The sequence below is a fragment of the Alternaria incomplexa genome (genome assembly GCF_024043165.1).
Source record: "Alternaria incomplexa strain BMP 0042 chromosome Unknown scaffold_27, whole genome shotgun sequence".
Classification (NCBI taxonomy): domain Eukaryota; kingdom Fungi; phylum Ascomycota; class Dothideomycetes; order Pleosporales; family Pleosporaceae; genus Alternaria; species Alternaria incomplexa.
Window position 1 is genome coordinate 70,620 of NW_026249876.1, and position 18,311 is coordinate 88,930.

General features: G+C 53.4%; 10 protein-coding genes across 10 annotated transcripts; 3 read left to right on the forward strand and 7 right to left on the reverse strand.

Annotated features, from left to right (window-relative positions):
* Window positions 1-72: 72 nt before the first annotated feature.
* Window positions 73-1,970, reverse strand: J4E90_010779 (uncharacterized protein; the record flags this gene model as incomplete). The annotated part of the gene is made up of 3 exons (XM_051440291.1): window positions 73-859; window positions 906-1,755; window positions 1,811-1,970. The coding sequence occupies 3 exons, from the start codon at window positions 1,968-1,970 to the stop codon at window positions 73-75; spliced, it is 1,797 nt and encodes a 598-aa protein (XP_051285825.1).
* Window positions 1,971-2,687: 717 nt separating this feature from the next.
* IMP3 (Small subunit (SSU) processome component) lies at window positions 2,688-3,485 on the reverse strand (the record flags this gene model as incomplete). Its single annotated transcript, XM_051440292.1, has 3 exons — window positions 2,688-2,843; window positions 2,922-3,290; window positions 3,441-3,485. The coding sequence occupies 3 exons, from the start codon at window positions 3,483-3,485 to the stop codon at window positions 2,688-2,690; spliced, it is 570 nt and encodes a 189-aa protein (XP_051285826.1).
* Window positions 3,486-3,705: 220 nt separating this feature from the next.
* J4E90_010781 (uncharacterized protein) lies at window positions 3,706-5,481 on the forward strand (the record flags this gene model as incomplete). Its single annotated transcript, XM_051440293.1, has 3 exons — window positions 3,706-3,828; window positions 3,895-5,334; window positions 5,392-5,481. 3 exons carry the CDS (start codon window positions 3,706-3,708, stop codon window positions 5,479-5,481), a joined length of 1,653 nt encoding a protein of 550 aa, XP_051285827.1.
* Window positions 5,482-5,829: 348 nt separating this feature from the next.
* On the reverse strand, window positions 5,830-7,263 carry J4E90_010782 (uncharacterized protein; the record flags this gene model as incomplete). Its single annotated transcript, XM_051440294.1, has 2 exons — window positions 5,830-5,991; window positions 6,061-7,263. The coding sequence occupies 2 exons, from the start codon at window positions 7,261-7,263 to the stop codon at window positions 5,830-5,832; spliced, it is 1,365 nt and encodes a 454-aa protein (XP_051285828.1).
* A 275-nt stretch (window positions 7,264-7,538) lies between these two features.
* J4E90_010783 (uncharacterized protein) lies at window positions 7,539-8,369 on the forward strand (the record flags this gene model as incomplete). Its single annotated transcript, XM_051440295.1, has 1 exon — window positions 7,539-8,369. The coding sequence occupies one exon, from the start codon at window positions 7,539-7,541 to the stop codon at window positions 8,367-8,369; it is 831 nt and encodes a 276-aa protein (XP_051285829.1).
* Window positions 8,370-8,504: 135 nt separating this feature from the next.
* Window positions 8,505-11,705, reverse strand: J4E90_010784 (uncharacterized protein; the record flags this gene model as incomplete). Its single annotated transcript, XM_051440296.1, has 7 exons — window positions 8,505-9,169; window positions 9,219-9,298; window positions 9,346-9,848; window positions 9,896-10,455; window positions 10,504-11,188; window positions 11,254-11,421; window positions 11,475-11,705. The coding sequence occupies 7 exons, from the start codon at window positions 11,703-11,705 to the stop codon at window positions 8,505-8,507; spliced, it is 2,892 nt and encodes a 963-aa protein (XP_051285830.1).
* Window positions 11,706-12,188: 483 nt separating this feature from the next.
* J4E90_010785 (uncharacterized protein) lies at window positions 12,189-13,911 on the forward strand (the record flags this gene model as incomplete). The annotated part of the gene is made up of 4 exons (XM_051440297.1): window positions 12,189-12,319; window positions 12,365-12,394; window positions 12,444-12,518; window positions 12,567-13,911. The coding sequence occupies 4 exons, from the start codon at window positions 12,189-12,191 to the stop codon at window positions 13,909-13,911; spliced, it is 1,581 nt and encodes a 526-aa protein (XP_051285831.1).
* Window positions 13,912-14,339: 428 nt separating this feature from the next.
* Window positions 14,340-15,749, reverse strand: J4E90_010786 (uncharacterized protein; the record flags this gene model as incomplete). The annotated part of the gene is made up of 1 exon (XM_051440298.1): window positions 14,340-15,749. The coding sequence occupies one exon, from the start codon at window positions 15,747-15,749 to the stop codon at window positions 14,340-14,342; it is 1,410 nt and encodes a 469-aa protein (XP_051285832.1).
* Window positions 15,750-16,195: 446 nt separating this feature from the next.
* J4E90_010787 (uncharacterized protein) lies at window positions 16,196-16,537 on the reverse strand (the record flags this gene model as incomplete). Its single annotated transcript, XM_051440299.1, has 1 exon — window positions 16,196-16,537. One exon carries the CDS (start codon window positions 16,535-16,537, stop codon window positions 16,196-16,198), a length of 342 nt encoding a protein of 113 aa, XP_051285833.1.
* Window positions 16,538-16,956: 419 nt separating this feature from the next.
* On the reverse strand, window positions 16,957-17,248 carry J4E90_010788 (uncharacterized protein; the record flags this gene model as incomplete). Its single annotated transcript, XM_051440300.1, has 2 exons — window positions 16,957-17,051; window positions 17,116-17,248. 2 exons carry the CDS (start codon window positions 17,246-17,248, stop codon window positions 16,957-16,959), a joined length of 228 nt encoding a protein of 75 aa, XP_051285834.1.
* Window positions 17,249-18,311: the final 1,063 nt, after the last annotated feature.

Genomic DNA, 18,311 nt, shown 5'->3' on the forward strand with positions numbered 1-18,311 from the left:
TGCGGTAATACTTCGCATGTAATTGCTGATGTAAAACTTTCCACAAGGACGCAGCTCGACGAGCAAACGAACTCATGGCCCTACAGTTCCCGCGACCTTCTTTTCCTGCAACTCTTTCCTGTCGCGTCTCTGTACAGCAACGGTCTTACTGGTGTACTTTCTCTTATCTACCGACGGAATGAAGAAGGCAGCCACCACTCCGAGCAGACCGAACGCTAAGGCTACTAGATACGACAAATGCGCACCCTCCAAGTATGCTTGCTTATTCCCCAAACTGGCTGCAGCTCGAATAGCAGGAGTTATACCTGGGATAGCTTGGTACCCGGTAGCTGTGTTCGCTCTCGCCGCGGTGATCAACCTAGTGACGATATCCGAGGAGAGATTGAAGGGGGCAAGATTGGCACGAACGCGCGCAGGTAATGCGTCTCCGTACTTGTTGTTCGTAACGTTTCCGAAGATGGCGGTAGCGACAGCGCCAGCAAGTAGACGAGAGGTTCCTGCAAGACCGGCTGCCGTGCCTATATCTTCCTGATATACGATTCCGAAGCCTACCAAGACCATGCCGTTCAAGAGGTTGACAGAGGTACAGGTTGAGATGATGACTGTTAGGATGATTGACTTGACGGGATTATCCATTGTAGATGTAGACATGGCGCCGACGCAGGCTGTCTGTAACGCGACGGCGAACATTATGACCCAACGTTGGTGTCCGATGACCTTGCTGAAAGCCACAATAATGCCACCGATGATGGTTCCGAGAGGTAGGACTTCGGCATACAAGCCTTTGGATATCTCGTCGGTGGCGTAGATGAGTTGGGATAGGCGTGGCCACAGAGTTGCGTTCGAGTAGTATTGCATCCTGTTATTCGTTAGATTGAACCGTATCATCGAATGAGATTACTTGCCCGCCTATGGCCATGACTAGCATCGGAACAGTGAAGTGGCGCAATGCTCTGAAAAGACGCGGCGGGAATAGTGGTGCGGTCAGATCGTAGTAGGCCTCATAGAATCCCAAACCAATCAGGGTTACCAGTCCGATGATGATCGGTGCGAGAACCGTCGCAGAAACCCAGGGAGCTTGTGATCCACCCCAGCTGACACCGACGATGAATAGTGTACATCCGGCCAGGAATAGAAACAACCCCAACCAGTCGAATTCGCGTAAAAGCTGTCCAGCAGTCTTGCCATGTTCAGCCTTCTTATCCTTCCAGGATGGCGGGTGGTAGAAGAAGAACAGAAGGGCAAGGTTGATAGCCTGGAAGCCTATCATGACATAGTAGCAAATACGCCAGTTGCCCGTCTGCTTGATGATGACCCAACTGACCAGGGGCATGATCTGTGCTATGATCGAGGCGGCGTCGAACAACCCAATAGTAACATGACGATATTTGCTCGGCACAATTTCTTGAACCGCACCAAATGCCATTTCCAGGAACCCGGAACCGCATCCAAACAAGGCACCGCCGGCGATCATCTGATTGATGCTTTGTCCGGTCGCCGAAACGATACCGCCGATGATGAGAATGATAGCTCCAGCAATGAAGAACCATCGCCTGCCGAATATGTCTGAAAGTCGTCCACCAACAGTGACAAACATCGCGCCACCAAGGTTCCACGATATCGTAATCCAGGTGTATCTAGGATCTGGACCAAGATCGGCATTGATATACGTGAGGATCGCTGGTGGGATGAGGAGGGTAAAGAGGTAGGCGTTGTAGCACATGGCCATGGACACGGCGGCCATCAATGTGCGAACTGGAATGAGTTAGATATAACTGGGTGGCCAGTCCGGATGTTGGGCATTACGCACAGGTCATGCCAACGTCTTCACCGGTGGTTTGTAGATGGCTGACGATCTCTTCGTTGGCATCATTGCTGTGGAAGTAGTTGTCGTGATCCGATGTATTCGTGCTGTGCTCGAGCGCTTCGATATGTGCCACCGGGGGCTCGTGGTCTCCTTTCGCAGCCATAGCGTAGCAAGCGACAATGCAGTATGAAATACTGGAAATATCCGAATACAGAGCTGGAGGATCAGCACTGTCATAAATACCGTCCCGCTGTTCCCTAGTGTGATCCGTCAGCTACCCCGGAATTCACCCCAAACATCCCCACCCATGCATGGAGATAGCGACATGGCACTTATGCACATGCAACCGACTCAAAATTCTAGTACACTTGGGGGCGTTGTACCGATATGAGCATAAGCACTGTCATTGCCGGTTTGGGTAAAGAACTGCATGTCGTATGGCGTCAGTGAGGGAATATGATTGGTCACGGCTCGTTCAGTCGGAAAAACATAGCCAATGCCGACTTAGTATACCCGGCGTTGGCTATCGTTGTCCTGTGTGCGCAACAGTCAGCGGAGGATAACGCACTGGAGATCGCATTGCTGTGGGAGTTTTGGTGTCTTTCAGAGCGCATGGTTTGCCATCCACCCAATGCATCTCTTCCAATCTCTGGTCTCGTATTCGAACGCCCTTGAGAAAAGACATGTGACCGCATTCGCTCGTTCTCGTAGGATGAGACGTGGGTTCGTCTGACACGCTACGTACTTGAAATGTGATGGTAGGTATAAGTGGAAGAACAAAGATCAATTTTTGCCATAGCCGGATATCGCGAGTATGTCGTAACGCCTTCAAATGCTGTATCCACAAACGCCGTCCAAAAGAAAAGAAGAAAAGAAAACCTCATAGAGCCTCGAGTTCGAAGTCGTCCAGCTTGTCGCGGTATTTCATGATGTTGCGCTTAATCTTGGAGGAGTCGACCCATGTGACGAAGTCTTCCATATTCCTTGAGACCAGGTAGGCTGGGTCTGTGATGACATCGGTTCCAACTCTTACGTGCTGTGTGTTTATTAGTTCCTGATTGTGTTTAAAGAGGCCATGTCTATAAAGATCATGTGCGACATCCAGTGTGCTTACCCCTTGTTCAACGAGTGTGACTGCAGATTGTACATGATCCGCCATGCGTAGCCGAGTCATGACAACTGGCAATCTCCTCCGCGCGAATGCGCTCACTGTAAGCTTGTGCTCGACATCGGATAGTTTTCCACGGCCGCCACCACCAGTTCCCAGCAAACCCATCGAGAACAGCTTTTCAAGTATCAGGTCCTCTTGCTTAGCGCGGAAGGGATCAGATGGGTCGAGATTGGCGATTCTGTGTGCAAGTTGTCGTAATGAACCTGCGAGCTGATTGTATTTGCGGTAGTCGTCGCGTCCTTGGATTGCGTAGCGGCGCATGACGGCGGCTTCTCGGTGGTCATTGTCGCTTTTGTAGGTGTTGAAGTCAACCTGCGAACGAATTTTAGTACCTGAGAACTATTCTGGAATGCTTCGCAGGCGCGAGGTAGCGCTATTGGACATGGCGAGGATGGCGGTTGTTCGCGCGGCCGTCCACACGGCGATGCGCACCGGCAGCGGGAAATATCAGGTGATGCATACCTTCTTCAAGAGCTTCTGCTCATGATGCTTGAGTTTGCGCACCATGTTGACGATGCTGATATGGGATTGTGGTGGGTGGTGGGTCGTGAGTGCTTGCGATGGCTTCGCGACGACGATGAAGATCCAAAGAATTATTTGACAGGGGTGCAGCGGGCGCTAGCGGTAGCGTGACTGCCCCTCCAATGACGCGTGGGGTGCATCCAAATTACTTTTCACTGTTCGGAGTCAAACACTCTTACAATCATCCCTCCGAATATCCCCAATTATGCCGACAGTTCACTTGCTCGACTATGTCGCCGGCAACGTCCGCTCCCTCGTCAATGCCATCGAGAAGGTTGGCTACACCGTCGAATGGGTCAAGACGCCCGCGGACGTGCCCTCTGCCGAGGTACCACCGCCCTCTCACCAAGACGCGCGCAACAATTGACAAGTGCTGATGCAGCATCGCCCCTAGAAACTCATCATTCCTGGCGTCGGCCACTTCGGCCACTGCATGTCCCAGCTAGAGAAAGCCGGCTACGTCGAACCCATCCGCGAACACATCAGGGCGGGGAAACCTTTCATGGGAATATGCGTCGGTGTGCAGGCATTGTTTGAAGGATCAGAAGAGAGTCCTGAGGTTAAAGGTCTGGGAGTCATCCCTATGCGACTACGGAAGTTCCAGGACGCAGACAAGAGTGTACCACACATCGGATGGAACAGCGCGAACACATCGCGCACCGGAGAAGTCACGGATGACTCATTGTACGGGCTGCGACCGACGTCGAAATACTACTATGTCCACTCCTACGCCGCGATATATGAGGAGGGTCTGTTAGAGAAGGATGGCTGGGCAGTCGCTACAGCACGGTACGGCGACGAGGAGTTCATCGGCGCAGTCGCAAAGGGAAACATCTTCGCCACACAATTCCACCCTGAGAAGAGCGGCGCAGCAGGACTTCGCGTCCTAAAGGCTTGGTTGGACGGCAATATGTCACAAAAGCTACCGGAAAAGTCATCAGCAGCCGAAACAAAAGAAGGCCTAACAAGACGCGTCATCGCCTGTCTCGACGTCCGAACCAACGACCAAGGCGATCTCGTAGTGACAAAAGGCGACCAATACGATGTCCGCGAAAAGGAAGGAGCCGGCGGCGGAGTGCGCAACCTAGGCAAGCCCGTCGAAATGGCAAAGAAATACTACGAACAAGGCGCCGACGAAGTCACCTTCCTAAACATCACATCCTTCCGTAACTGCCCCGTAGCCGACACACCCATGCTCGAGATCCTGCGCCGGACCAGTGAAACTGTTTTCGTTCCTCTGACAATCGGCGGAGGCATACGCGACACAGTAGACACAGACGGAAGCAAGATCTCCGCTCTTGACATCGCAACCATGTACTTCAAGTCCGGCGCAGACAAAGTAAGCATAGGCTCTGACGCCGTGACCGCAGCGGAAGAATACTACGCGCGAAGCAGCAAACTCTCTGGCACCACGGCCATAGAAACCATCTCATCTGCCTATGGTAGACAAGCCGTCGTCATCAGCGTAGACCCCAAGCGCGTATACGTCCCCTCGCCCGACGCGACTCCCCACCACACTATCAAAACCACAACTCCAGGTCCCAACGGCGAGGAATACTGCTGGTACCAATGCACCATCAAGGGCGGACGCGAAGGCCGCGACTTCGACGTCCGACAACTCGTCACCGCAGTCGAAGCCATGGGCGCAGGAGAGATTCTGTTAAACTGCATCGACAAAGACGGAAGCAACAGTGGATTCGACACAGAGCTCATCAACGACGTCAAAGACGCGATCAAGATCCCTGTTATCGCGAGTAGTGGCGCAGGACACCCCGGTCATTTCGAAGAGGTGTTTGCCAAGACGAAGACGGATGCTGCGTTGGGTGCTGGAATGGTGAGTATCCATTCTACTTTCATTCCGAACATGGATATAGTGACTAACATGTTGCAGTTCCACAGAGGCGAATACACAGTCAAACAAGTTAAAGACCACCTGCAAGAAAAGGGACAGGTCGTGCGGCCGTTCGAAAACGATATATAAACATATGTTTGGACTCCCAATGGAATCCCTGACTATGCCCTCTCTAGTATTTCGTAAACATGTATATATACAGAAGTAGAGTGTATCTCCGCCAGGTATCGATCGTGAAACGAGTAGACCCGCGTCAGCAAGTTGCCGCATCGTAGTGCAGCACTCCAGTACCATCGATGCGTGAAAACATGACCACTATTTCTCGTCAGATTCCGGATGCGTTGTCCTCATATCGCGAAATGCCGCGCCGTGCCATGTATCGACCTGCAAATGGTGTTCATACAGATATTCTGCAAATGGCTCAAACGAAGATGCTGCTTTTGGATGAGTGTCGCTTATATGATTCCGGGTCTTTGTTCACTTTCTCCTCTTCATAACCTTGGTGCACATATCCACCAATCCGGTCTTGGCTTCGCTTTCGGGGAAGAAGGAGATAGCCTCGATGGCTTTGTCGACGTAGTCTTGTGCCAGAGCGCGGGTTTGCTCCAGACCCGAACTTTGAGAAACGATTTCGCGAGCCTGTGTCAAACGATTAGCACTCCACTCTTCTCAACTCCCCGCACAATGCGGGCATATTCCAAGACTTACCCTCTGAACATCTCCCTCCTCAGAAAACTTCCGCCCAACCAATTTCCCCAAACTACTCTCCTCCTTCCACGCAAACAACAACGGCGCAGTCGCAAGTCCCAATTCCAAATCCGCACCCGCTGGCTTCCCGAGCTCCGCTTCGCTAACCGTGTAATCCAGCATATCGTCTACGAGCTGGAATGCAAGACCCAGGTTCTTTCCATACAGATACGCCGCCTCCACGACCTCGGGACTCGAGCCACCCAGGATAGCGGCGGCGCGACAGCTCTTCGAGATGAGGGACGCGGATTTGAGGTATGTTTTTTGGAGGTAGTATGCTACTGTGTCTTCTGTCCAACTGGGGTTCTTCTCGTCCCGAGCCGTGTTTTTGAGCTGCATGAATTCGCCCTCGACGAGGTTTGCGATGACGGTAGCGAGGAGTTCTGTGACTTCTGGGTCGCGGAGACGGGCGAGTGCGACGGAGGCACGGCCAAGCAGGAAATCGCCAGCCAGAACGGCCATTTTATTGCCGAATTCAATGTTCGCGCTGGGTGCGGCGCGGCGGGAGACGGAGTGGTCGATCACATCGTCGTGGAGTAAACTAGCCGTGTGAATCAATTCTGTGATTTCCGCGAGGCGGCGTTGGGAAGGGAGGATATCGCTGTCTTCAGCCGTATACGCAGAGTCATGTCGTATACTGCTAATAGGACTTTGATCCGGGTTCTCATCTGCCAGGATCCGTGGATTGGTTATCGAGATATCCGCGCTCTGGCTCCCGATTCCCAAGTCCCGTCTTGAACTCCGCGGTGTGAGGGCTGTGGCTCGGCTCATGAGCAGGACGAGCATGGGGCGCACGTATTTTCCTTCGCTTTGGGTGTAGTACTTTGCGACGGTGTCGAGGGTGGGGTGCCCGGATCCGAGGAGGGATCGTATGTTTCCGGTGAGGAACTTCATCTCGCGGGCGACGGTTTGGAAGGGGTCCATCTTGATGGGCGCATCCGGTGGCGGCGACGACATGACGTTTTGCGCTACGTGGGCGGCGGCGGCCCAGGACGACTGGTTTCGCCGCCGCGAGGGGTGGTGGAGGCTTGGTGTCGCATTTTTCTGCGTGTGTATTGAGCGGGCGAGGGCGGCGTTACGGTAGGGACATGTTGAGATGTGCGATAGTGACGAAGTTTGCTGTCGCGCGATGGACGTCGCGAGCCGGGGTGTGCGGCTCGTCATGGGGGGTTGGGCCGTGAAACTTTGTCTGAAACGGGCAGAGACGGTGCAATTGAGGGGTTGGAGCAGCGTCTCGGAACACACAGAGTGGGTGGTGGTGGTGAAGTGGGCTAGTGATATGTTCGCCCGCAGCTATCGGCTAGATTTGTCGAAGTCAAAATATCCATGACGTTCCGAACGCTAGCTCCCCTCGGTCGCCGCACATCCCTGTCGCGTCGTCTATGGCGCGTGCCTGTGACGCTGTTTCTTACCGTCTACACAACACACTCCACACAGCCATGGTCCTGCTTACTATGACTCCCGGTATCGTCCGGGCAGTCGCAACAGCCAAAGACGTATCCGCCGACGACTACGAGAAACTCCAGCATGCCGACGAGCCCTCGCTTGCGGAGCCCAAAGTCGGGAATCCCATCTCCCACAGCCAGTTGATCGACCTGTCAAAGCTGCTGAAGAAGCATGTCGACAAAGACACCAAAGACACTTCAGAGACCACAGAAGACACCTCATCTCCCACGCCAACGACCCTCGCCGCCCTCCTGCACAACACAACAATCTACATCCCACCGCCTCCCCCCAAGCCCACGCAAACCCCCGAATACCACGCCCTAATGGCCCGTCTCCGCGCCGAGCAAGAAGCCCTCTCTTATGAACGCATGCTACACCCGCCGCCAACACGCGAATCCTTCTCTCAGCGCTTCCCCCGCGCCCCAGAACCATTCTCGATTGGAGCAACACAGACTACTAGCGAGGAAGACGAACTATCATATGAGGAAGTGCATCGCCAGATCATCCTCATCATAAACATCTTAGTCTCGGTTGTGTGTGTGGCAGTATTCATATGGGTAGCAGCGCGACACTGGAGTGTAGGCAGTAGACTAGGACTGAGCATGGGAGGATCGTTGGGTATTGCAGTTGCCGAGGTAGCTGTATACAGTGGGTATGTGAGGAAGGTGCGGGAAGCAAAGCGCTTAGAAAAGAAGAAGCCGGAGATTAAGGAGATAGTCAAGACATGGGTATTGGGCGAGGACGAGGGTAAGGAGGGGGACACAACAGGGTGGAAAGAGAAAGACGTGGATGGAGTCAGGTTCAGAAAGGGCAAGCATCGTTGAAGATGTGATTCAGATTACGCCAATTCATGCTTGGAAGAATACCCATCATTACTGCTCCCCAAACAACGCCTGCAATGCAGTTGAAGTCCCCCCGCGCCAACGCACAAATCACAAGCTAGAAATAAGTCTCAACGTTTACTTCTTATCCTTCCTTCTTCCGGCTACACCCCCAGCGAACCGCCCAAGGTTGCTCAGGCTAGACCTTGGCTTATGGCCCTGCACTGGACCCGGTGGCGCAGGTTGGGGTGGGGGTCGCATCGCGTTCGCAGGACTACCGGGTCTCAGCCCAGCAACGCTCTTGGGAGGTGCACTCGGCGTAGGTGCCCTGGGGCCCATCTTCTCCTGCATCTCTTCCTCTTCACCCATGCTGGCCATCCGCTGAGTGCGTCTCGCCTTCTCCTGCGTCTGCTTAAACCTGTCGAGCAGCTCTGACCACTTCACGGTTCCTCCAGCCTCGGGGCCACCCAGACCATCTCTTGGCTTCAAGCGGCCAGGGCGTTCGAATGTCGAAACATTGGATCCTGCAGAGGATGGAATGCCGCTGCTAGCACTGCTGTTCGAGCCAACTTCTGAGCTTTTTTGCCGCAAGTGGTTTAGGGTAGGGGAGGAGGAGGAAGGGTGCACATACGTCGAGCTGCTGCGCTGCGGCGCAATATGCAGGTAGCCAATGGCCGAGACGCTGTTAAGACGGTTCTTGAGCGCTGCAAACGCTGACGATTGAGGCAGCAGCATGAGCAGGCCGTACATGCACTTGTAGAGGTGCGGGTACCGCTCTGGCTCCAGGAGCTGCATGCGCAGGTCTAGTCACTACAGTTAGTAAGGTGCCACGGTTCGAGGAGAGGTTCTTACATGTGAAGACGGGAGACTCGAGTAGCTGGACGAGCTTGTCGATTTGGATGAGCATGTTGACGGTCATCTCAAGGTCCGCACTATCACAGTCAGTAATGCCCGTTGAATACCACGTTGAGGAACATACAAAACTTGAAGCAGATGGTATGCTTGCTCATAAGCTTGGGCAAGTAGACACAGTGAGAAGGTAGCGACGGCGTTGTTGCACCACGCCTTGAACAGAATGACAAAGAACGATTGGCCATCCTTGTTGTCGAGGTTCCTGAGTCGTCTTCGTAGATCAGCAAGCTCTGGGGCAGTAATGAGATTGTTGTTGAGGTTCTGCACCATGATACTGGCAAATTCGACATCCTCGTCCTTCGCAAGGCAATCAGCCATGGTACGGTATATACGCTCAGCACTCAATGTTATGCAGAGCTGTCTGATGATGAGGTTACCACGAGTTTCGAGGAGTCGGCGGTCTGTACAGAACAGCTTCAGGAGATTAACCATGAATGAAGTGAAGTAGGTATCATCGCTGTGCAGTGAGATCTGTGATAGAAGAAGCAAGTCGCGCGTAACGACTGCATCTGAAGGGTCCGAAAGCGTCTTCAGCAATGCAGGGAATGTGCCGTCATCCACTGTCAGTATCTTGAGATTGTTAGCAATTGCCTTATTGCCAGCATGTTTACACTCACTCTGCCAGGTGCCATTCTATGGAGCATTATCAGCCATGCTATGGCCGCAACGCGAGTGGCTTCGTGTTCATTCAAGAACTGCAGCGTCAAAGCGCTGACAGCAGCTTGGTAGTCCAGCTCTGGTATTGGACGCGGGGATGGGCCTCGCTCCTCTGCTGGTGTGGGCGATCGCGTACCCTTGCCATCTGGCGATTCAGCCTTGTTTGCTTGATCGCGGATGACTGCCTTGAGCAATCGGCCAGATAGATTAGAATCGCGCCGCTGCGTGCCGGTGAGCTCTTTACCTAGCTCAGATAGGGAAGGCGGTAGCTGAATCTGTCCACCTGCAGCACCATCGCGGGGGCGGTTATCGTCAGATAATGACAGTATATAGTCCATCAACGAGGCGTTGACCTTGACTGCAGCTTTGCGAACGGTGTCGACGTCGTGCGACATGCGCGGCAGGACGTGCGACAATAGACTGGGAACAAACGGCATGATGTCCTCTGGGCAAATGTCGAAGAAGTTGTCTATCCAGCGGAGTGCCGTGAGCAGTATTTCAGTCTGCTCTTCTTCTGTGCCTACACCAGTCAGCTTCGATCCTTGTATAGAGTATTTGTTAAACCCACCTGATGGGGGCACCAGGAAGTCGACTAGAATCTCAAGGATCTTGGGATGGTCTACGTGCACATCCTGGCCAGGTATCCAGTTTCCGTCGCCGTTGACAGACTTTCCGCTGTCGCCAGAGATGGAGCCGCTCTCTCCGCTTGCCTCGCCCTTGTCGTTGATCGAATCGTCCAGCTCGAGAGGGGTGCTGTCTGTCGCTTCGCTGCCACTATGGATGCTACCCGTAGAGTTCCTGCGATCGTCCTTGCCGTTGCTCCTCTTGCTTTCTGCTATGCCCTTCTTGATGCGGGCGATTTTCTTGATCTCGCTTAAGAACCTGTCCAATGCCGCCTGCGTCATGGTGTATACATCTTGGTTGGTGTCGCTCAGGAATCTGAAGAGGCCACCGAGGAAGCGAGGGAGGTGAGCGATGAGCTCGAGGTCGGGTATGGAGTCGAGCAGCGTGATCCATGCTACCAGGAAGGAACGTGTGAACGGATTAAGGACATAGATGCGTTCTTCGAGGAGGGGCAGGAAGCGTTCGAGGTTGAAAGCGAATGGGTGGGGCTCGTCTTCGGGGTCTTCTTGGTCGGGCGTGTCGTGTAGGACAGATACGTAGCTGGCAGCCGACTCGGAGACGATGTCCTTGATCAGACGGTCGAGCAGTTCTGCGCCGTTCTTGACTGAGAGCTCCGAATCTGCAGCCATCTGGACGGTCCGGGCCGTGTTAGCCTTGTCTCACCAGTTGCAGGAGGCATTATGGGTCTTCTCACCTTGCACAGGGCATCGAAGACCTGGTTAAAGTATACGAGTATCTCGCCCTTGGCGACCTTTGCGATGTTGTACATGCTCTCGCACGCGTAGTACCTGACGCGGGCATCTTGGTCGCTGAAGCAGGCGAGGACCGGGGGGACGATTTCTTCGAGATAGCGAGCGACTTCCTGGGGAGATGTCAGTAGGAATGTCAAGCTGCGTATCAGATATGTCTACGCACCGGGCCCAGGGCTATCGAGGCGGCAGCCAGCCCTATCAGGCCGCCGTTGCGGGCGTGGGGCTGGTGGACAGCATAGGCGTACTCCTGGCACAGCTGGCGCACGATGCGGGCTATCCTGTCGTGGTCCTGGGCGGCGAGGGCGTCGCGGATGAGGCCTTCGAGCTCGAGCGCGCCGCTCTTGCGCTTGTCGTAGAGCTTGTCGTTGAGGGCTTTAGTGATATTGACGTCCATGGTGAGGTCGCGGGCAGGACAAGTCTACATGGTGCAGCCGCCGGCCTATCGCATCTTCAACTAACTGCGTGCGGGGTACTGGGAGCGTCGTGAAGCCGGGCGAGGAGGAACGTGCAGCCCTTCACAGTGTAAACCACGATGCTCGAGCCGACGGGGTCACGACAGGGATCTGCGCTTTTAACGGAAGGCACACACGTCATCGTGCCTTCCTACACAACCGCCTATCCTTGTCGCTAGCACCCGCCGATAAACGAGACACTTCCAAAAGCAACCCCGAGCAGATGCCCAAGGGAAATGTCTTCACGACTGCCCTCTGCCCATTCTCACGACCCTCAGTGTCATGGCGATTGGCAGCTCCCCTTGCCGCTAGGCGCTTAGTCTTCCCAAGTCATTCGCTCGCTCTGACCAACACCCTTCGCCGTCGTCGCCGCCTCACATCACCCAAGGGTTCACCTGCCCCTGTCAGGTGCGACCAGCGTCGACATGGAAAAGTTCAAGAATAAATTCCTGAACCCCCACCGTCGTTCGCGGCGAGACGATGACATGGAGAAATTGAGAGAGCCCAAGGTCTCGCCTGTTGCGACAGGCGGGTTCAAGCACTGGGCCGTGGCTTTGTAAGTCTTGTTTGTCTTCCGAGTGACGAGTGCTTACATCAACAGTATAGTTTGTAATTTCAATGTTGATATCGGGTAGGTCATCCGAGTGCCATGTCTTCGAAGTAATGTATTGAGTTTGTAGCCCAGAAATCGAGATTCTATACCCTCCAGATGTGCCCTTTACGACGGCCGACCTGAGTGCTATATGCTTCAACAGGTACATCCGTCCGCCCGTTCCGAGTGGTGCAATCTAAGTCGCATCTAGTTTTCCTGAGCAACAGAACACAGAGACCGCCGAAGACCTCTGCTACGACTTCGCCATCGCCAACAACTCGCCTGACATCAAACTGACTTCGCCGAATGCCCCTCATGGCAGCCCAGACACCTTATACGGCTCATGTATCTTCCGCCAAGAGTTTGACGACACCATGAAGAGGAGCTTCAATCAAAGAACACTGGTCATGATTTCCCACCACAACTTCACTTCCTTCCATCATCGCATCTTACAAAAGATGACAGAGTCCGGACCCCTCAGCGACCCAACGACTCTAGAAGCTGCATTCTCACAGATGAACACATGGGCGCCCCCAGCACTCGGACGTCACGATCTCCCCTTCATGGGCAGCATGTTGACCCTGGACATCGCACCACATCGCGCCTTCCCTCTCCAAGGACTCCCAGGACCCACGCCACTAATCTCCGACATCCCCCTCTCCATCTACGCCTACGAACCCGTCGGCTCCTGGGATAACATTATGCACTACATGCCCTGCATCACAGACCTCTATGTTCTGTACGAAAAGCTCATCCTCTGCGAAAGCGTCATCGTCATCGCAAAGTCACCCCAGTTAGCCAGTGAAGCCGTCTCCTCCCTCGTCGACCTCATCTGCCCCGTCCCCTATGCCGGTGTAGTAAAACCCTACATGACCATGCAAGCAAACTTCAAAAGCATCGGCATCGACGGCGGGACCCCAACCTCCTTCATCATCGGCGTCACAAACCCCTTCTTACTCAAACGCATCGTCGCCGCCGCAGAAGCCAGCCACAAAGCGCGGCCACACATCCTGTACCTGCAGAACTTCGACGGCCCCGTCCCAACCCGCCGCCACCACTCCCTCCACCACAAATCTAGTCGCAACGCCCTCCTCGACCTCCCCGGCGGCGGCATCGAAGTCCACACGCCCTCGAAACGCTTCCTCAAATCTGACCCTGCAGTCGTATCGCAAATCGAATCCCTCCTCAAACTCGGCGACCAAACCCGCGAATTAGGCCCCATAATCCGGCGCCACTTCGCCGAGCTCACCGCCCAGTTCATTGCGCCCATAAACCGCTACCTCGCTACCTCCAACGTCGTTACGCCCGGCGGCGCAAACCGGTACGCCAGTTTCCACGTCCCGGATCTGATGAGCAGTGTGAGCAAGTATGGGACGAGTGTCAAGTTTCGCGGGTCGAACCCGCTGCAGAGACATAGGGCAAGGGATGGGCTTTATGAGAGTTTTTGCAAGAGCGCGAGTTTTTATAGTTGGTTGGAGATGAAGATTAGTTTGGAGAATGAGGCTAGTGCGGGGATGTTGAATACGCCTGTTGCTTCTTCTGCTGGTAGTGGGTGAGATGGGCGTCAATGGGATGAGATGGGTTGGGAAGGGCAGTGGTGTGTAATTTTGGAAGGTGGACTGGGGCTGGAGGGAAGGTTGTAATTCGCAAGATACCACGAGATATAGAGATTACAGAATGTCTGTTTGATGGGAATGCATGTTCAATATTTGCTTTGTACAGGCGTGTCATGTGAAGAGAAATGACACATTCTTATGCTTACTTTCCAATGCAAGACAAACAACATCGATACCCACATACAGGATATTTATGTTGTTCAAAGTCGCAACTAGACTGACGCTTGAAACTCAACGCGAGGTATGTAGGCCATGTGTTTTCTCAAACCCATCCTTGAGCAACATCTCCGCGCGGATCTTCCTTTTCCATTGCAATTCTCCTCGCCGATTCACATCCATCTTTACCCAGAGACCACCCAGTTGTCAGCTTAATTTTCAAAGCCAGTCACGTCTCTCAACCATCCTGTCCAGTAATTCCAGAGACTGCTGCAACTTCCAAATCCTCCAGCGTCAGAGTTCATAAGGAGAGCCGACAGTCTCATACGCTGCAAAGCAAGAACGTCGTCCTTCACTATAGCCCCCTCCTTTTGAAACCTTGAGTCATAAGGTATCATGATCGCATTTAGCATGTCGATGTAAGCGCTTGCGGGAGGACGATATTGACCATTGAGGTTCTCGACACGAATTGTTTGCCTGGGAGAAAGATCGGCGCCCCAATTAGACGGGTCGGGTACGGGGAAACGTGAAGACTGGTCGACGACGGGGACGCTTCGATCTCTAACAGATTCGCCTTTCAACCGCAAACCGTTTCCATGTGACGTGGAGATGATCAGACCCAACATGCAGTCATCCAGGTACTCCACAATGACGACTGGATATGATTTGGCGCAAATGTAACCGAACTCAGTGTGGATGTCTGAGGAAGACACCGACAAGGAGGGACGCAGAACAGGGAACCAGCCGATGTCACCGACACTGAAATTTTCCTGGGGAACGGGCTTGACATCTGCATATTGGCTCAGTCGGGGACAGAGTATGAGGCTCGACAGTCTCTCGTCTAACTTGATGATAGCGGTCTTGGTTCTGGAACCTGAAGTCACAACACCAGAAGCTGTGCTCATCTGTATATCTCTAGCGGCAGCTTCCACCTGGGCAGGTATGTCTGAGACCCTGACTTGCGCAGCGGTGATTGCGACAGTTGTTGGTGTGGAAGCATCAGCGACTGCGATGCTAGCAGATTCGGGTGTAGCAGTGACTGGGACGGGCGCAGGCACAGGAGCCCATCTGCCAAAGCCTGGCTCTTTTAGATGACTCTTTGCTGCGCGATTCGCCGCCGTCATCTTTCTATATGCTCTTGCTAGAAGGTGCTGCCACTCGAGTCCTATCCCTTCAAGCCTCTCTGTATTGTCCCTGATGTCGTCCTGGATCTCCCGGACCACGCTTCGTTGCTTGGATTGCTGCTTGTCGCGAAGCTCCCGCTCCAGGCGTATCCTTTTGTCGTCAATCCTTTCCCATGTGTTCAGGTGAGCGACCAGATCATCCCAAGCGTCTGACTCTGCATAGATGACTCGCCTGAGTTCTGAGATTGAGATTGTCGGTACGTAGGAATCTTCGTGAAGACGTCGACCATGGTGCCTCAACGCAATGCGCATATACTGATCCTCCAATTCTTTTAGGCTTGCTTTACCCTGCTGGAGTGTGGTATTGAGGATCCAATTCCAATCGTCTCCAACCGTGTCGTGTAGTCGCGCCACCGCCTCCTCGTAATCAGCGACCACTACTATCTTATTCTCTATTTCCCGCTCCAGATCTAGTAGATTTGTCGATATTCGTGACATCGTGGGATGATCTGATACACGGCTGTAAGAGGTGGAACCCGTCGCAGAAATCATATCGTGTAGAGGGGATCGCTTTCGAATTGGTAGGCTAGTCGCCTTGGAACGAAAACAATGGCGTGGTGCGATGAGAGACGCAAGGTTTTTCAAAAGCCCGTTTAGTGTGCGAGAGTATTTGCGCAAACGGCGCCTCGCTTGGCGAAGCAGCTTTCACTTTCGTGACAGTGTACCGCGACTTTACCGCTTTCTGATAAAGAGATGTCGATTACCGAACGCATAACAGCTACTCTCTTAGAAGGTCATGGGCCATAATTGGCCTCTCTTAGACACCGGACCGACATCGCCAGCCCGGTCTCTCATCGCCGCCAGCCTCACCTCTCACCTCCATCTCACCTCCATCTCTCACCACCTCCTCCCCTCCCTCCCTGACCATCACCCAACCACTCTCCCTACAAACACCCCTCAATAGCCCTCCTCACCTCCTTCGGCTTCGCCCCGGTAACCCCCTCCATAATATCCCCATCCTTAAACACACTAAACGTCGGCATACTCCTAACCCCCAGCTCCTGCGCAATATCCTCACACTCCTCCACATCATACGTGTAGAACTTGACATTTGGGTACTCAGCCACCATCTTTGCGACTTCAGGGGCGACGATGTGGCAGTTCTTGCACCAGGTGGCTGTGCCTTGGAGGATGGTGACGCCTTCGTACATGACGGCTTTGAGGTACTCGGCTTTGGTGTGGAGGGTTGGTATGGAGGGGGTGGTGGAGGGGGTTGAGGATGTCATGATTGGGGAGTGTGAGGTGGTACCTGGGGAGGTATGAGATGGGAGGTCGAGTCAAGATGGGTGTTTGGTGTTGTTGATGGATGTTTGGTGAGGCTGCAGGGCTGGGGTGGAGATGTGTGGGGAAGGAGACGATGATGTTGATGACGTCATCGCTTTCCGCGTGGAAAGAACGCCGACGCGATGGTCCATCGTCTTGTCCTCGTGCCGCTTTTCAGACATACAACAGCTGACTATGGGCTTCATCTTCTGGGTTGCGCCTGAAAGCATACTTGTACAGTACGATGGAGCATACGAATAAGCTGTAGATCACTCATGCACCATTTGGACGCGCGCATCATTGCTGTTGAAAGACATTATATTCTCATCTCAAAATGGTATCATAACTTCATCTCTGCCCAAACAAGGCAGTAGAGAGTTCCCTACTCGCCCTTACCCTGCTTTCCATAGAAAGCGTCCTCACCACCAAGTGCCTTGAGTGCCTCAGCAGACTTCTTCTTGGACTCTTCGCTAGTGTCTGCATCACGCGTTAGTCTCTCATCTCATCAAACACGCAGCTAGGTATCTCAGGGAATGCGTACTGGGGTTGCTCAAGTTTGCCTTGTGACCCGAAGCCTTGTTGCTGATATCCTCGGTGGTGTTGTTGATATTCTGGTCCGCCTCGCTGAGACCGGGGGCGGTGATGCCCTGGTGGGAAATTCCTTGGCCAGACATGTTTGACGAGGAAGTGATGTGTAGTTTGGCTGGGTAAGTGTACAGGGAGTTGTGCTTGAGATAGATGCGAGTTGTTTTGTGATGAGTGGTTGATGATGTATAGCGTTTCATAGACACCAGCACCCAGCCTTATATACCCACACCACACACAGCCAGCCTGTTACAGTACCTCCACATTACGTCTTCAGCGTCGTCTGTCCGTTGGACCACCTATGTCATACCTGTCTTGGCATGAACCTATCTTCTCCACCCAACCCAGGTACAGCCGTGCCGGCGTAGCCACCGGTATACGCTAGGGGAGCCGAGACCCGATCGTGTGTGGTATCTGTCTCATCTCACCAACGTACCCATAGTTTCCGATATTGAATAGAGCGAAAACCTGTTATCGGTGTTTGCACTTGTTGTGCAGATGTGGGAGTGTAATGACCGCATCGCGTGGTGGTTGTCGATCATCGTAAAGGTGGTCGGGAGAAACGGCTCTATCGGCCCTTCTCGATGGCAAGGCGCAGGCGCGTCACGATGCCACTCGGAACATCAACCATTGCCATTGCTGATTTCAAGCATGAGTTTTGGGTAGGGTATTCCTGTCGTATTACATGCGGTACATAAGTCCGTGTTTCTATCGTCAAGTCAACGTCTGGTCTCTGTTCTATTCATCTACATCAAACCTATCGCAATCATACCGTATACCAAAGTACCATCTCAATGACCTGCCCGAAGGACAAGACCGCAGTCTGAGTCGAAGGCGCACCCTATTCATTATGTCCATCTACCGGGGAAGAACAACGATTACCTAGGTATGAAGGAGCAGGGATTGCGACTTGTGCCCGACTAGCAAACATTTTACTAGGTTCATTGTGATGCCCCTTTAAAGAAAGAGATTAGGTAGAAGATGTAGCTAACAGGCTGTCGCAAACATTATACGCAACGCAGGCTTCCAATGCCCATACCTACTCGTAACCGAATCACCTTGTCACACAGCCCCCCTCAAGGGGCTTCAATCCCGACTAGAAGAGCATCACGAAGCCTTAGCAAGTACAGAGAAACATGCGGTGAAATTTCG